This window comes from Pleurodeles waltl, chromosome 10 (assembly GCF_031143425.1).
Source record: "Pleurodeles waltl isolate 20211129_DDA chromosome 10, aPleWal1.hap1.20221129, whole genome shotgun sequence".
NCBI classification, from domain to species: domain Eukaryota; kingdom Metazoa; phylum Chordata; class Amphibia; order Caudata; family Salamandridae; genus Pleurodeles; species Pleurodeles waltl.
In genome coordinates this window covers 296859414-296874287 of record NC_090449.1, presented here as the reverse complement: position 1 = coordinate 296874287, position 14874 = coordinate 296859414, and the positions used below count along the sequence as shown (strand labels likewise).

Here is a 14874-nt window from a genome sequence, read left to right as displayed (position 1 = left end):
CATTTCGGTGACAGAAAGTTCTGGAATCTGAGAGGAGCCACAAATTTCCTTCCACCCAGCGTTCCCCTAAGTCTCTCCATAAAAATGGTACCCGACTTGTGTGGGTAGGCCTAGCGCCCACGAAAGGAAATGGCCCAAAACACAACGTGGACACAACATATTTTTTCACAGAAAACAGAGGTGTTTTTTGCAAAGTGCCTACATGTGGATTTTGGCCTCTAGCTCAGCCGGCCCCAGGGGGGGGGGGAAATGCCCTAAAATAAATTTGACCCCCCCAAACCCCCCCCCTGCCCGGGTGCGACCCTTGCCTACGGGGTCGCTACCCATGCGTGACATTGGCGCCAAAAAACAAATTCCCGGTGCCTAGTGGTTTCTGCCCCCTTGGGGGCAGATTGACCTAAAATCGACCAATCTGCACCCAAAGGGGGCAGAAATGCTCTAAATACAGTTTGCCCCCCAGGGAAGCGACCCTTGTCTGATGGGTCGCTCCCCATCTCTAAAAAAAACAAACAAACAAAAAACAAAAAAAAACATTTGCCCTGGCGCCTAGAGGTTTCTGCCCCCCCCTGGGGGCAGATCGGCCTAATAATAGGCCGATCTGCCCCCGGGGGGGGGCAGAAATGGCCTAAAATAAATTTGCCCCCCCCCAACCCCCCCCCCCCCCACCTCGGAGCGACCCTTGCCTACTGGGTCGCTCCCCCTGCGTGACATTGGCGCCAAAAAACGAATCCCCGGTGCCTAGTGGTTGCAGATTGACCTAAAATCGACCAATCTGCCCCCAAGGGGGGCAGAAATGGTCTAAACACAGTTTGCCCACCCAGGGGAGCGACCCTTGTCTGATGGGTCGCTCCCCATCTCTAAAAAAAAAAAAAAAAAAAAAAAACACTAAAAAAAATTTGCCCTGGCAACAAGAGGTTTCTGCAGAAATGGCCTAAAATAAATTTGCTCCCTGAACACCCCCCCCCCCCCCCCCCGGAGCGACCCTTGCCTGCGTGACATTGGCGCCAAAAAAAAAATCCCCGGTGCCTAGTGGTTTCTGCCCCCCTTGGGGGCAGATCGGCCTAATAATAGGCCAATCTGCCCCCAGGGGGGGCAGAAAAGGCCTTCCTAAAAAAATGCCCCCCCCGGGAGCGACCCTTGCCCAAGGGGTCGCTCCCTTTTGCCAATTTCACTGAAAAAAAAAAAATCCCTGGTGTCTAGTGGGGTTTCAAAAGCCGGATTGCAAGCAATCCGGCTTTTGAAACCTGTGAGAGACTTCAAAGGGAAGGAAATACATTTCCTTCCCTTTGAAGCCTCTCGGGGCCTCCCCCATGGGATTGAAAAAGAAATGCAAAAGCATTTCTTTTTCAATCGCGCTGGAAGCTCTGCTTCCAGCGCGATGGGGGAGACCCTGTGACTAATCAGCGCGCTGACGTCACAGGGGGGGTTGGGGGGGTCGGTGGTGGGAGGGGAAGGGCTTCCCCTTCCATCCCTGACTTGGGGGGGTGGGGGGGAACCCCACAGAGGGAGCGAGAGCGCTCCCTCTGGGCTCTGTGCACAGGACGTAATGGTTACGTCCTGGGCACAGCAGCACTGTGCCTCAGGACGTAACCATTACGTCCTGGGCACAGAAGGGGTTAACGTGCCTGTGCCGTGTCTCTTGGAACGTATTTTATAGGCCTTACCCCTGTCGGGTGTCAGGTTCCAGGCAGGTTCCGATATAATAATTGACAGCTCCCACCAAGCGTCGGGAAGGTAAATCCTCCCGGCAGTAAGAGAAACGGCCGCGCGTCAGTGACAGTTGCTCAGAACACTGAAACCGATGTGTGCCAGTCGCCGGGGTCTGACGTGCGAATCAAATTGCGGTATGTAAAGAATGCGAGGAATGCCCGGGGCCCTCTGGCGGTCGGAAGACCGCACTGTGCTCGGAGCCTGAATGCAATGCTGCGAAGGAGACTGGAAGCGTTCCTGAGGCCTTTCATTTCACCTTACAAAATCCTGGAACTCTGCAGTCACAAGGAAAAGTATTTGCATTACAAAAAGACAAACTGACTTTTGACCTCTGTCTCTGACCTCAGAGCAAATGTGACAAAAATAAGATTTAAAGGCATCTTAATTGCTATTTCAGTTTCTTACTGAACAGAACACCTCTTCTTTGTCCACTCACCAGAAGGGTCCAGTGGAATCCAAATATAGCTCGACCTCATAAAATAAAACTCGTCATAGCGGCTGGTCAAGTAGATTTTTCAAGCCCTGAGGAACACAAAGCATTTTTTTACTAAATAACAAACATTGGTCTAAATCTACTACTTTACAATAAAAACAGACCCTATCTGCTCCTCATTACAGCATGGATCTAAAATCCCATCATTGCTCAAACTGCAGGACTCTTATGTCACCTGCTAAACATTGTAATGATATTGGCTCCGCAAGTTTTAGCAACTTCAATGTTCACAATTTGTTTTTATCAAAGAAATTAACCTTTGCGTGATCTAAGACTGAAACCTTCACCAAATGTGGGCACCTTCTAACACCAGGTTTTTTTTTCCTAAAGAAAAATTTACTGTAGTGAGTTAAGCCAACATACGGTATTTTGGGGGGAAATAATAATCACCTCTGTAACAAAATCTCCAAAAGTATTTTAGGTATTCACAAGCCCTAACTGTGAAATTAAGATTATTTCATTAGCAAAAACGAACAAAACAAAAGGAGTTCATCGTTCATCCTGTGCACATCAGCACTTTGTTCAACTCAGTCCTGATAAATAAGTAGGATACGCAGAAAAATTGAGGTGATGATAGAGCCTTTTTTAAAGTTTTGGGAAACTGAATTACTGTTGTGTTATCTCCATTATCCAGCTATGCCTCAGAAATGTTGCCAGTAGGAAGATCCTAGTATCTTCCATAAGTTCCTGGAACACATCACAAAAATAGGGTGGACATAGAAATTGTTTAACACAGTAAAGGCTGTGTGTGGACAAGCTGGAAATTCAGGCTTCATATCTACATACATTGTGAGTGAATGCTGAGCAGATTCGATTCTACAGTTTAAAAATAAAACTTTAAAAAAGGAATGATTGGCAGAGCTACTCCTCCACGATAAGGCAAACTGAGCGGTCGGAGTATTGACAAATGTAATTTTGTTTCAGTTTCTAAAAAGAGGCTGGCTACGAAATAGGTCTACTATTCAAGATTAGTAATATTTCTGCATGCCTGAGCCAACAAATATAACCACATTGGACAGATGCAGTTAGTATGTATCTCCTGGTAAAGCGCTCCGACTGATAAGTGCTACTGTGGCCCTTCTTAAGCTCTGCCAAAAAGTGCTGATCCTATCAAGTAAGAATAGAACCAATCTGCCAAGAAGTACTAGCACTATTTATCATCAGTGTGAGACGTCTGCTGAGCAGAACTGGCTGTCAATTTTAAATAACTAAGTTTTGCTGAAATGTGTTAATAAGAATAATGAATGACAGCCATGTTCAGATATGTCAATACTAATATAGGGTTGACATTATCATTGTTTGAAGTACATATGACCATGGAAGCCTATTAGTCACTCGTCATCATGAAATAATAACTGTGTACACTGCCCTTCATTCAATGCTGTGACGCACAGTTATATCTCTAAATTTCCAGCATGGATGTGCATCAATGTCTAGAGGAGCTTCAAATGTTTCATATTTAGATCACAATCCACGTATATTTTTTTCTATCAAGTACCCTTTTTCAAGTAATAAAGCATTAGGTTGATCCACCTGTGGTACGTGTTGCAATAAACCGCTTTTTAAAAAGTACATGGTCATTAAAAGCTTCAAACACATACCAACACTTCCCCCAGGACAAAACTCCTAAGCAGCACAAATAAACAGAATATAACAAAATGTATTAGACGTGAAATCTAGAGTGTTCAGCTAGTTTATATTCCTGCAAACTAGGCTACTGAAAACACGCTTATTTCAGATTAGGGTTAGATGATCTGAAAGTTACATTATTCAGCTAATGTGGAGTGGTAGTACCATATTTTTCAGCCACAGACTACAAGACAAACAACGCAATATTTGTGTGTTGTTTGACTTTATGTAGGCAGAAATAATAGCCGAAAAAGAAATGAATTTGGTGGTTGTGGTGCCCTGGAGAATACTGCATGCAGTCATTCCTTGAAACACACTGTTTTTTCAGTGATAAATATTCCATACAATAAGTCAGCTTTCCTGAACACAACAAAACTGTGCACTAGTTAAATAACAGAATGTATCTTTTATGCAGACATGTACAACATTTAATAGCGATGGACTGGGCTTTATTTAGCCTACATCCGTAATTGCTGAAAAGAAGAATGGCCCAAAACATAGTAAACAAATCAGTGTACATTGATGATTCTAGCATCTACTAGACAAAAATATTGGTTATGTTAAGTAACCAGAAAGGAGACTCCAAAGAGTTGTGATGCTTTCTCTTCGAACTTCTGATGTGCTTTTCTGTGATCTGTCACTGATAACGTTTTTTTTTTTTTTTTTAATTTAAAGGTTTCAAAGCATGCATTTCCATAGGAGTAAAGGTAAAAAAACACAACTTTCTTTGCATTCCAGCATCTTCTCAGGTTGCAGAGTAGTGCTTACAAAGTCACTAGCAACCACCTTACTAGAGGGCAAATCATGTGCGTTATTTCTTAACTCCGTTAACTGTTTTCAGCAACACACATACAATATCCGGAAGTAATTTGAAACAAACGGCATGAAAAGTTAGTATTTTCCTTTTAGAAAAACAAGCATGTTGCAGTCAAAAATCCAAAGCAGATAGTGTTAAGAGGACACAAAAATACACACGCCTCCTTTGATGAATTGGCAGCCCCTCCTACGTACAGGCTGCACAATGCGAGCTTGTGCCACGACTCGTGCAAATGAAATGCTTCAACACAAAATCATCTTTGTAATTCATCATCAACATAGGTTTCTAAAATGACTGAAGTCTACTCGATCTCACCTTCCGGTAGGTGTCACATTGCAACTTTCTTAAGAAAAAATGCTTCCGTCTGCCACAGGAAAACGGGTTCGTGCTGTATGAAACTTCAAATCGCCATGGTGCGCGAAGCGGAGAGACAAAAGAAAAAAGTAGTTTGCTCACATTAAAGTATATCTGCAGTCATGCAATAATTTATGTAACGGGCAGTTTGCAAGGCGTAACAAAACAGCCTCAAGGTGGGACAAAGGTAAAGCACTTACAAATGACATCAAGGGATTTTTGAAAGGCCAGTTCAGGAATGATTGAAAGTGATGGCAGTGAGATGAGCATGGTTAAAGGCCACAGAATAGTTTGCGCACTGCTATTAAAAGGAAGGTTTTGCCCTGGCAAAAGTTTTTTTGTTTGTTTTTGTTTTGTTTTTTATCATGTCGATTTGGCAGGTTTGAAGATGCCCGAGTAGGCTGCATTGACAGACCTAGGGTCACATTTTCACCTTGTCACTTTAGTGGTGGTAGAATTAAGTACTGCAGTCCACTCGTACCATTTAACTTACTAGCCCTGGGGATATTGTGTACCATATACTAGGGACTTTGAAGTAAGTCTAAATGAGTGAATCGGGTATTAGCTAATTGTACATGTGCCTTGGAGGTCAGATCACATGCACTGGGGCCTAGTAACCAGGGCCCAGTGCACTACTGAGTCGAAAATCCAGCAGCATGAGTCCAAAAACTTGAGGGGGTGATGATACAAAAAAGGTCCTTTCCTACATATGGAATCTGACCTAAAGACAGTGACATGTTGACAAGCTATATGTTTTCTGAGATGTCAGACAGATGCTGGAGGGGTTGTCAAAAAGGGCGTATCTCTCCATGTACGGTGTTCTTGCCCCATTATTACCACTTAGTGGAAGGTGGCACATGCAGCAATAAAAAATATAGGGGTTTTCTGACAGCACCAAATCCTGGCACCACAGTTCTAGGCCTATCCCTCGATAACTTGTTGAAGGTCACCCCAGGTCTTGAAAATGGGTATACTTGTAGCCAAATTAACTAGTGCCAGACATTGGTTTAACTCCTGCCTGGCACACACAGTGTTTGAAATTATGGGAAACAGTGGTGGCAGAGAGGTTATCTGCACATATCATTAAAGATCAGGATCAGACCACGCGGTGCTGGTTCTACCATTTATGTAGAGTAATCAACACAAGTGTCCATGCTTTCCAGAGTTGAGAGCAGCAATAAGTCTTTACTGATCTTATGCTAGACACTTGAATGAGTTCTCAGTCCATTGAAAATATGATTTTAAATACATAGAGATGGTCAATGTCATCTACGACTTAATTTTCTTTGGGTGAGGTGGTATGAGAGAGGTTTGAGTTTTGGTAATGATTTCCTTCTTTGGTTTCCTTAGTGCAGTTCACAGCTGGCTATTACATAAGACTACCTGTTATGATTTGGCACCAGTGTGTATAAGTTAATGACAAAACTATTGAAGGAAAGTGCCCCTTTTTGACATGGTCATCCTCACTTTTTGCCAGGTATTCAATGCAATTTTGACTGAAAGTGCACAGGGTTCCTGCTAACCAGGTCCCCAGTACCAGATCTCTTTCCATAAAACTGTGCAGTTGTTCCCCAGTTGACAATACCTTTGGCTCCCCTACAAGTCACCAGTAAGTGGTACTCCTGGTACCTAGGGCATGGGTACCCAAGAGGTCCCCAAGGGCTTCAGCACGTATTGTGCCACCCTCAGGGACCCCTCACCTAGCACATGCAGACTGCCATTGCTGGCTGCGTGTCTTGGTGCAGCTAAAAGTGAAAACACTGCTTTGCACGCTGCCTGTGTGTCGTGTCCCCTAACACTGCATGCAATCTATATATCACCCCTACAGTAGGCCTTACAGCCCTAAGGCAGGGTGCATTATATTACATGTGATGGCATATCTGTCCGAGCAGATATACCCTTGTTATGTTTTTGTTGATTCTTAGAAATAATGAATGGGCAGGTTATTTTAAGTACATGTGCTGGACACCGGTCAGTATTAGTTCCCCAGTTACATGATGGCTTCACTGAAAACAGGGATAGATGGTATCAAACAGCTCACAATAAGCTCTCACTAATGCCAGTGATGGATTTATTTAACACATGCACCCAGAGGGTACATTAGAGGTGCCCCCTGAATAACCTACCATTTACCCTTGTGCTAGCTGACTAGTTCTAACTGGCCTGCCACCACTAAACCCGTGAGAGCCTTTGCTCTCGGTGGACAGAACCAAAGCCTGCTCTGGCAGAGGTGTTAGCACCCCCTCCCAACATGATAGCCTGCAAATCTGCCCTTGATATGTAGATCTGGTGTCCCTCAAAGGAAATGATTCCAATCCCTCAGACCAGGGGCAATTGGCACACGGACAGGCAGGAAAATTAGCATTCAGAGAGGTGTGCCCACCTCTCAGGCCATACTCACCGCAAAGGTGAGCTGCCTAATGTTCACATAATTTTTTTAAGTCTGCCATCTTGGTGATGGCAGAACTAGGAACTCTGGGACAGGATTATGCCCACTTCCCACAGGAAGTAGTCATAAATGGGGTGTAGTGACCCCAGGGTAAGCAGCCCATTGGCTCCTACACTCCCTCAACACCCCTAAATTCAGGATTTTGGGGAGTCCCTGGCCCCAGGAAATTAGATTCCTGCAGACGTACGAAGAAGGATGACACCCAAGAGCCTCAAAAGCAAAGACTTGAGGAAGAAACACTTGACTTGGCCCCAGCCCTCTGGCCTGTGTGTTGTTCCCGACTATTTGCAGCAAAGTCTATTCGTCCTGCAAGCTGTTGTGCCTCCAAAAGCCTGGGAGGACTGGCTGCCTTCAACAAAGACCCAGGAATTCCCATGGAGCGGCTAAGCTGCTTCCCTGCATCTTACAGACAGTCCAAGAGACCTCAGAGGACTCCTGACCACAAAAAAAACTGACACCGGAAAGCACCACTACACCTTTGCCATCTAGCCTGAGATGAAGTAGGCCAGTGGTGCCAGCGTGGTCCCCCAGTCCTCCAAAGACCGAGCTCATTTTGGACTTGCCCACTGTGGACTTCCCAATGCAGCCTCTGCCTCAGGTCTCCTCATCCACAGGTGCTCCCATGCACCCTTCACCAGTGGCCCTTGGAGAAGAGGACCCAAGGTGTCCCCATGTCTGCGAGTATCTCAAGACTTGAACCCACATGTTGGCTCTCCTTCGGTGGACTCCCTGTCCAAACCCACAGCCTCTTTTCAACAGGACAGATCCCCACTTACTAGCATTGGGCACCCGATTCTGTACTCCACCTCTGCACCCAGCCGCCCCAGTGTTGCCCGGTGTGACCTTTTGGTGTGGCCTTGGATCTTGCCTTATACTCACCTTAAGTACAGTAGATTGGTCCTGTAAGCCGCTGTACTATATCTGAATGTAGTACTTGTTTTTCCAATTGCCACTTCTGATAAAAGCAATTGTGTTGACTTTTGAAACTTGAAAGTATTTTTCTTGAAAAACTTACTTATCTAATCATATTGATTCTGGTGCCTATATATATATATATATATATATATGTGTGTGTATATATATATATATCTCAATTTGAATTGTAGAAAAACGGCACTCTACATGCTTATCAAGCCTGGACGCGTTTCGACCATAACAGTCTTTGTCAACAGCCTTGAGATATTTAAATATGGGTCCTGCGCCCATAATGGTGCACCAGCTCCGTAAGGCCAGTGTTGGAAGAACAGCAGGAGCAGTTGAAAAAAAAAAAATATATATATATATATATCTAAAAAGATACTTGCTATTTTTGTAAATTGGTGTGGATCTCCTTATTGAGTCGTGTCTCTCATTTATTGGCAATGTGTGTAATTATGATGTCTAACACTCCTCTCTGGTAAGGCTAAGGCTGCTCAACCACACTCTCCTAAAAGAGCACCTTGGGATTGCTAGAGCAACCCCCTGCCCACTAGTAAGGAAACCCCTGGAGGCTCTGCATGATATACCTCATTTTGATATATCTTATAAAAAGCCAGCTTCCTACAACTGTGTTTGATATTTATACATTATTGTGCAAGAGGTTAAGGGTTTTAGGAAAAAAGAGTTAAAAAAAAAAAAAAACAGCCAACAACCTCTACTCCTGTCAAAGTTCACTTGGAATAGTTTCATAACAATTGATACAAATTAATACTGTTTTCGATAGTGTGTACAAATTATAGCTGCAACAATGTACGTGCACCATGACAGTGATAAAATACAGCATACTTTTAGTGAGACAGGAACACTTGTCATTAAATATGAAAAAATTGTACCACTTAACAGTAAATCATTGTGCTTTGGATCAAATTCTAAGCCATGGTCTGCAACTTCCAGTGCATATTTGTTTTTCCAAAATCACAAACAGAATGTCAATCACTTCACAAATCAGTGCTCGCTGAGTGGTAAACGGTACTTGAGTATCATTTAATAAGCAGTGAAACTGTTAAAAGAGCTCCCAAACATAAAATGGCTAAGATTTGTGGTAAATTATCATTCCATGTATAAACCGACAAAATGAAGCTGTTCACTTGAAATGAAAGTTAGCCTTTCCAGCATTTGAACAGAGAGCAAAATATTTTTATCTTGATGCCCCATGGCTCTTGTTGGAAGTAAGGTTGTGCAGGAAAAACAAAACAGTGTCATTTACTGCTGACCATGGAACTGAGTTTTCGGTGCTTGAACGATCCAATTCACTTGTGTAATAGCTCTCCATTACAACTGATCTGCACAAAGGTAATAGAGATCTACTAATTCTTCAGGTGCGGACAGCTTAGTGAGAGGAATATCCTGCTTCAGGCTGAGCTGAGAAGTTGGTGTGGTGCATGCCCTGCGGTGGAAGATCTCCCACATTGCGTAATGCGAATACATATTTATGTAAATGTTCAACCTTAACTAACTCCTGATTACAAAATGTGTCCTGTTGCTGTGTGCATTGTATCACCACCTTCTGGTGGTAGCCGTGCTCTGTGTAAATATACTCATTGAAATAAAATCTGTATAAAGTTATCCTTTCTTCTCTGCCTCCCCACCTACTTTACCATTTAAACTAGAAGGCTAGTTTAACCGGCGTTCAAAATAACATTTTGTAATTTTACACCATTCTGAATGCAAGTGCTCTTGAGTCTAAAAAGGTTGTAGCCAGGTAGGTAGTTTATTACATTCACCTATGGCACTGTAAGTCTAAACATCTTGTTTCCAGGTAAGGCTAGTCTAGTCATTCCACTACTAGAAGAGCGGCACATGCATTCCTGGTATGAAACATTAAAACATTTTTTGTGTTTTCACTACTACTAAAGTGAGTTTTCAAGTAGTGCAGGTTGACCCCATAAGTTGTTAGTTAGTGAAAATAATGTAATCTAATTGGGATCAGAACTTCTAATTGAATTCTAACATTTTTTATAGTTATGAAGATCCTGCAAAGGCGAAGTTAGTTTCTTGCCCGTTCTTCTTGCTTATCTTCATCAGATAGCAGTGAGATCGTCTAGACTGTGGCTTTTGTCATTTGTATTTGATTATAATATTGATAAAATTATTTTTTATTGCTGTTAGTTTAAAAACTCAACATCCTGTATTTTTGGAGAAATGTGAGTTCTCTTGTGGCACTTTAAATAGATTTGACGGGTCAGGCTGATAAAGGGTGTTCTGGATGCTGTGTAACAGGTGACTTTAAATAGTCAATGCCGGATTTCCACTGCTGCCTTTGCTTCTGTGCATTTGCGACTAAAAATACATAAGGAATATTTTTCTCTACAATGTTATAACTTATTTTAAATCTATATATGAACTGTTCCTCAATTCCACTTGACTGGTGGGAATAGTTGCATTTTCATGATTGATGACAATATCCATAATGGATAACTATTGTTACAGGTAAGAAGAAAGTCTTTTGTACTTGGCAGATGTTATTAGTGGGATATGGAAAACGTCACTGATTCCTTCAGTACTCAAAAGACATGAATGATAATTGTAGCGAAAGAAAACAAAGTTAGATAGTTCATGGTGGGTGTGAGCAGCTGCTGCTTCTTATGCGTGCCTGGACTTGAGGAGCCCTGGATGTGCAACCTCTGGGGTATATTTGATTGCAGCATGATAATGGTTGCACAGATTTTTCTGTGCTAAGACATATTAGACCTTGCATTTACTTGTAGTGGCTTGAGAACAAATAATTGGTCTGCCCCCTTTTCAGACACGCCTGCACAATGTGAATGACTAAATTGAAAGACTTTCCTTGAACCTGTTACGAAGTTTACAGTTAGTGTACAATTCAGCATCTTGCAGTTTGACACAGGTCTTTTACTTGAGCGCATCATACATGATTCCACACTTACATGAAGCTCGCCATAATGGATTTGAGCTGGCTGCAATGGTCTTTGAAGCTTTGCAGTGTATTGGATCGCATTAATGTGCGTAACAGTTTAGTTTAACACATTTCAAATAGGTGCATGTAGGATGTGCATTTAGTCAGACTGTAGGTATGAGTCTGACACATGGTCTATACAAAAACCTGAACGTTCTCCCATAAGTGTGGGACTTGATTTCACTAGGCCTTTGAAGCACACCAAGTCACCTGTCTTTATGATCTCCCTGCTAGACTTGCCATTCAACATGAAGCTCCTTTTGCAACTATTTGTAGGATTTTGGAAGTATAAAGTTGTAGTTTTGTACCATAAACTAATATCCCTTTAAAGCAGTGGTCGCCAAACTTTTTAATGACGTGCGCCGCCCAGTTGAAAAATAGAAATCATTGGGCCCCCCTTCGAATTTTTCACAATTATTTTATAAAGATGGCAATGTTTAAATATGTCTAGACCTATTTAAACATTGCAGTTAAGTACCGTTATAATTGTTTTTAATGCAATAACATGCTTCTGCTTAAAACAAAGGCCTATTATCTGTATAATGCTTCTTTTGGCCAGAGTCTGGTGCCCCCCCCCCCCCCCCCCCCACCACCACATCCCCCGAGATAACTTGAACCCCCTCCAGGGGGGCTGCCCTCCAGTTTGAAGACCTCTGCTTTAAAGGAATTGCATGTTTTACCTTAAACATGAGCACGGTGAGGAATGCGACTAAACCAAAACTTTATTTGCTTCCAGGTGCAGAAAAGCCCCATCTTCCGGCGAGACGGAGCAGATATTCACTCAGATCTTTTCCTCTCCATTGCACAGGCTGTTCTTGGAGGAACAGCCCGAGCCCAGGGCTTGTATGAAACCATCAGTGTGACGGTATGAGCCTGCCAGCTAGATCAGCTGGCATCTGAAGGGGCTTTGCATGTTTCCTGTCATGGATGTTTAACTACTACCCATGCATGTTGTTTTATCACCTTAATTGCTGCCCACAGTTTGTCCTCCATCTGTCACCCCTAGGATCCATGCCTGCACATATGACTCATAACCTATCTGTCTGCCATACACATAACTACATAATCTGCCTATATCCATGCCTATGAAAAAATGTTGTGCTAAAATACTTTTTTTTTTTTTTTAGCCTTCAAATTTAGATAGGATCAAATGTGGATTTAGTTATGTTAATACTGTGCAGGTTATGCTGTTTGTAATCTATCATGCAGAGAACTCAGGATTGTGCAGGTTTCTAAAGTTTGATGCTAGATTCCATATGGTTTTGTTAGGAGAAGCCTCACGTTCTTAGTAACATTGTATGTGCTAATTTGTGCTCATTATTGGTAGATGTTTTGTTAGTGGAGTCACATAAGAGCACTGTTGTGTGAGGGCTGTGAACTCCATTTGCTATACTCTGGTGACAGTATTGAGAATTGCTCAGATAATAAGCTATTGATAAAGTAGGATTATGTATATTTTGTAATTCATGCACTTGATATCTGGCGACTATGCATGTATATCCAGTATTGGGAGTTCTGGAGGAGTTCAGCTAGATTTGCAGTCGGGGTCATGCAGAGTGTACATAAATAGATAGTAAAGACAGTTCTAGATGCATGTAAAGTTTTTATTTTAATTACAGCTCCAGTAGGGATACTGATTTGTGTAATGCACCTCTGTTGTGGAGATGGAGCTTTACCTGCTGGTAGGGTGAATTGCCACAACATTCAAGGGGCGTTGTCTTTAACTTCTTTGTCTTGACTGCTTGGCAATGTGATGTGAAGGATGTGTTTCCTTGTTAGTGTTGAGCAATTGTCTTGTAATGGATAGCCTTCTACTGGTATCATCTTATTGGTGATGGAGGGGCATACTTTTCTGCATTCTCCAGTTATTTTAAAGATGAAAGAGTTGAGCTTTAATTGTATTCATGTGCCTACTTGTCCAATTCTCCTGCCACCCTCTACATTAAAGGTTTTAAACAACCATGGCCCATTGCTGCATTTATTCAACACTTTTTTGACTCCAAGAAGTGAATTTACATCTAAAGATTTGAGCTAACATGTATATCGATTGTTTTCAGTGCATTGAACAGTGGTTTTTGAGGTTGACCCACCTCAACAAGGATTTTCATCATTGCAGCATGTTTTTGTTTTGATGTTGCATCCCTTTTGTGAATTCTCACAAGTTTTGTAGATGCTAAAGAAGACATTCTCACTTATACAGACATGCATACAATGAATGCTCTGATCGTATCAGAATATCTTCTGCACCCCTCTGCTCATTTGTTGCCACGTCTCTGCTGTTGAGTGTTCCACCTCCTTCAATTTTTCACTCTGCATCTTTTGCTGGAACATCATACATGCCTCAGTCTGTGAGCTCATGATCAAATGATGAAAAAGTGAAAAGTTTTATCTTGATCTGCTATTGCTTGAACACTGAAGTTGAGTAATATACACCGTTATGTCTCAAACCATGTTGAATTGGTTAGGAGGACCAGGGACAACTTGACAAAATATATACAGGGCTATTCATCAAGGTTACACTTGTGAGTAATTTTCATGTATAAAACACTTTTGAGTAACTTTATTACGTTTGGTTTTCACAAAATCCAAGTGCAATGTTACTTAGAGGAGTAGACATATAGATCAGGCCAAATTTATGACTGTTACTACTGCAAGAAAACAAGACTGTAGTAAATTCATAACCATGCATGGCCAAACACTGATACTCCAGCATGGTCCCATAGACCATACTAGAGGTAAATAATATATCTGATAGAGAGAACTAGCCGCAGCTTCCTTATCTTAGAATTCCCCCCCAGGGGTCAGACTGAATCCGGAAACCCTTCCTCAGCAGTACCTCTGCATGTCAGTAGTGGGCGTGGAGCAACTCCGCAACAACGTCGCGGAGCCCATATATTCCCTCCTCAGATGTCAGTTTCTTCATTTCCGCGCAGCAACGCTGATCCAGTATATCTAGTACCTTGGGCTCTTTTGGCCTTTCCTACCCTACTTTGGGTATTTTGTATTACTTTCTACGTAATAGTGTATATGCCTTCTGGGTTTAAGCGCTGTGGATCCTGTTCTTGGCAGATGTCTACCACGGATCCTCATTCCGTCTGTTTGTGGTGTCTGGGGTCTCATCATGACGGTGCCGACTGCGACGCCTTCCATCATTTGAAGCCAAAGTCTTTGAGGGAGCGTCGCATGAAGCTCATTGCGGCGTGAGCTGACAAGTCCTCTTCGCGCAGTCCGTCTTCGACTTCACAGTCCCGGGAGTGCTTCAGGAGTCGTTCTCGGATGATTCTGTTGACCTCAGTTGAACCCTCGGCGTCTCCAGGTGTGTCTTCCTAGGCACCTGCACGCTCTTCGGCGTCTCTGCGTTCTCCTCCAGTGGAGTCCACCCCTGTGTCGACCCCATCCCTTCCGCCGTATCCCAGAGCCGGGGCGACTGTGCAATGTCATACATCCCTCCATTCTGTCTTTGGTCCTTCCCCTCCCTCTGGAGCGCCTTCGGGCCCTATGGAGTTGAGTGTTTTGGAGGGGTCTTC

General features: G+C 42.9%; 1 protein-coding gene across 2 annotated transcripts in view; it reads left to right on the top strand.

Annotated features, from left to right (window-relative positions):
• The window catches only part of DNAJA3 (DnaJ heat shock protein family (Hsp40) member A3), a 202177-nt gene that overhangs the window by 130861 nt on the left and 56442 nt on the right, over window positions 1-14874 (top strand). For both annotated transcript variants that reach the window (XM_069210448.1, XM_069210449.1), the window contains exon 8: window positions 12084-12212. In XM_069210448.1, coding sequence (XP_069066549.1) covers window positions 12084-12212 — 129 coding nt within the window. The remainder of the gene's footprint in view (window positions 1-12083; window positions 12213-14874) is intronic.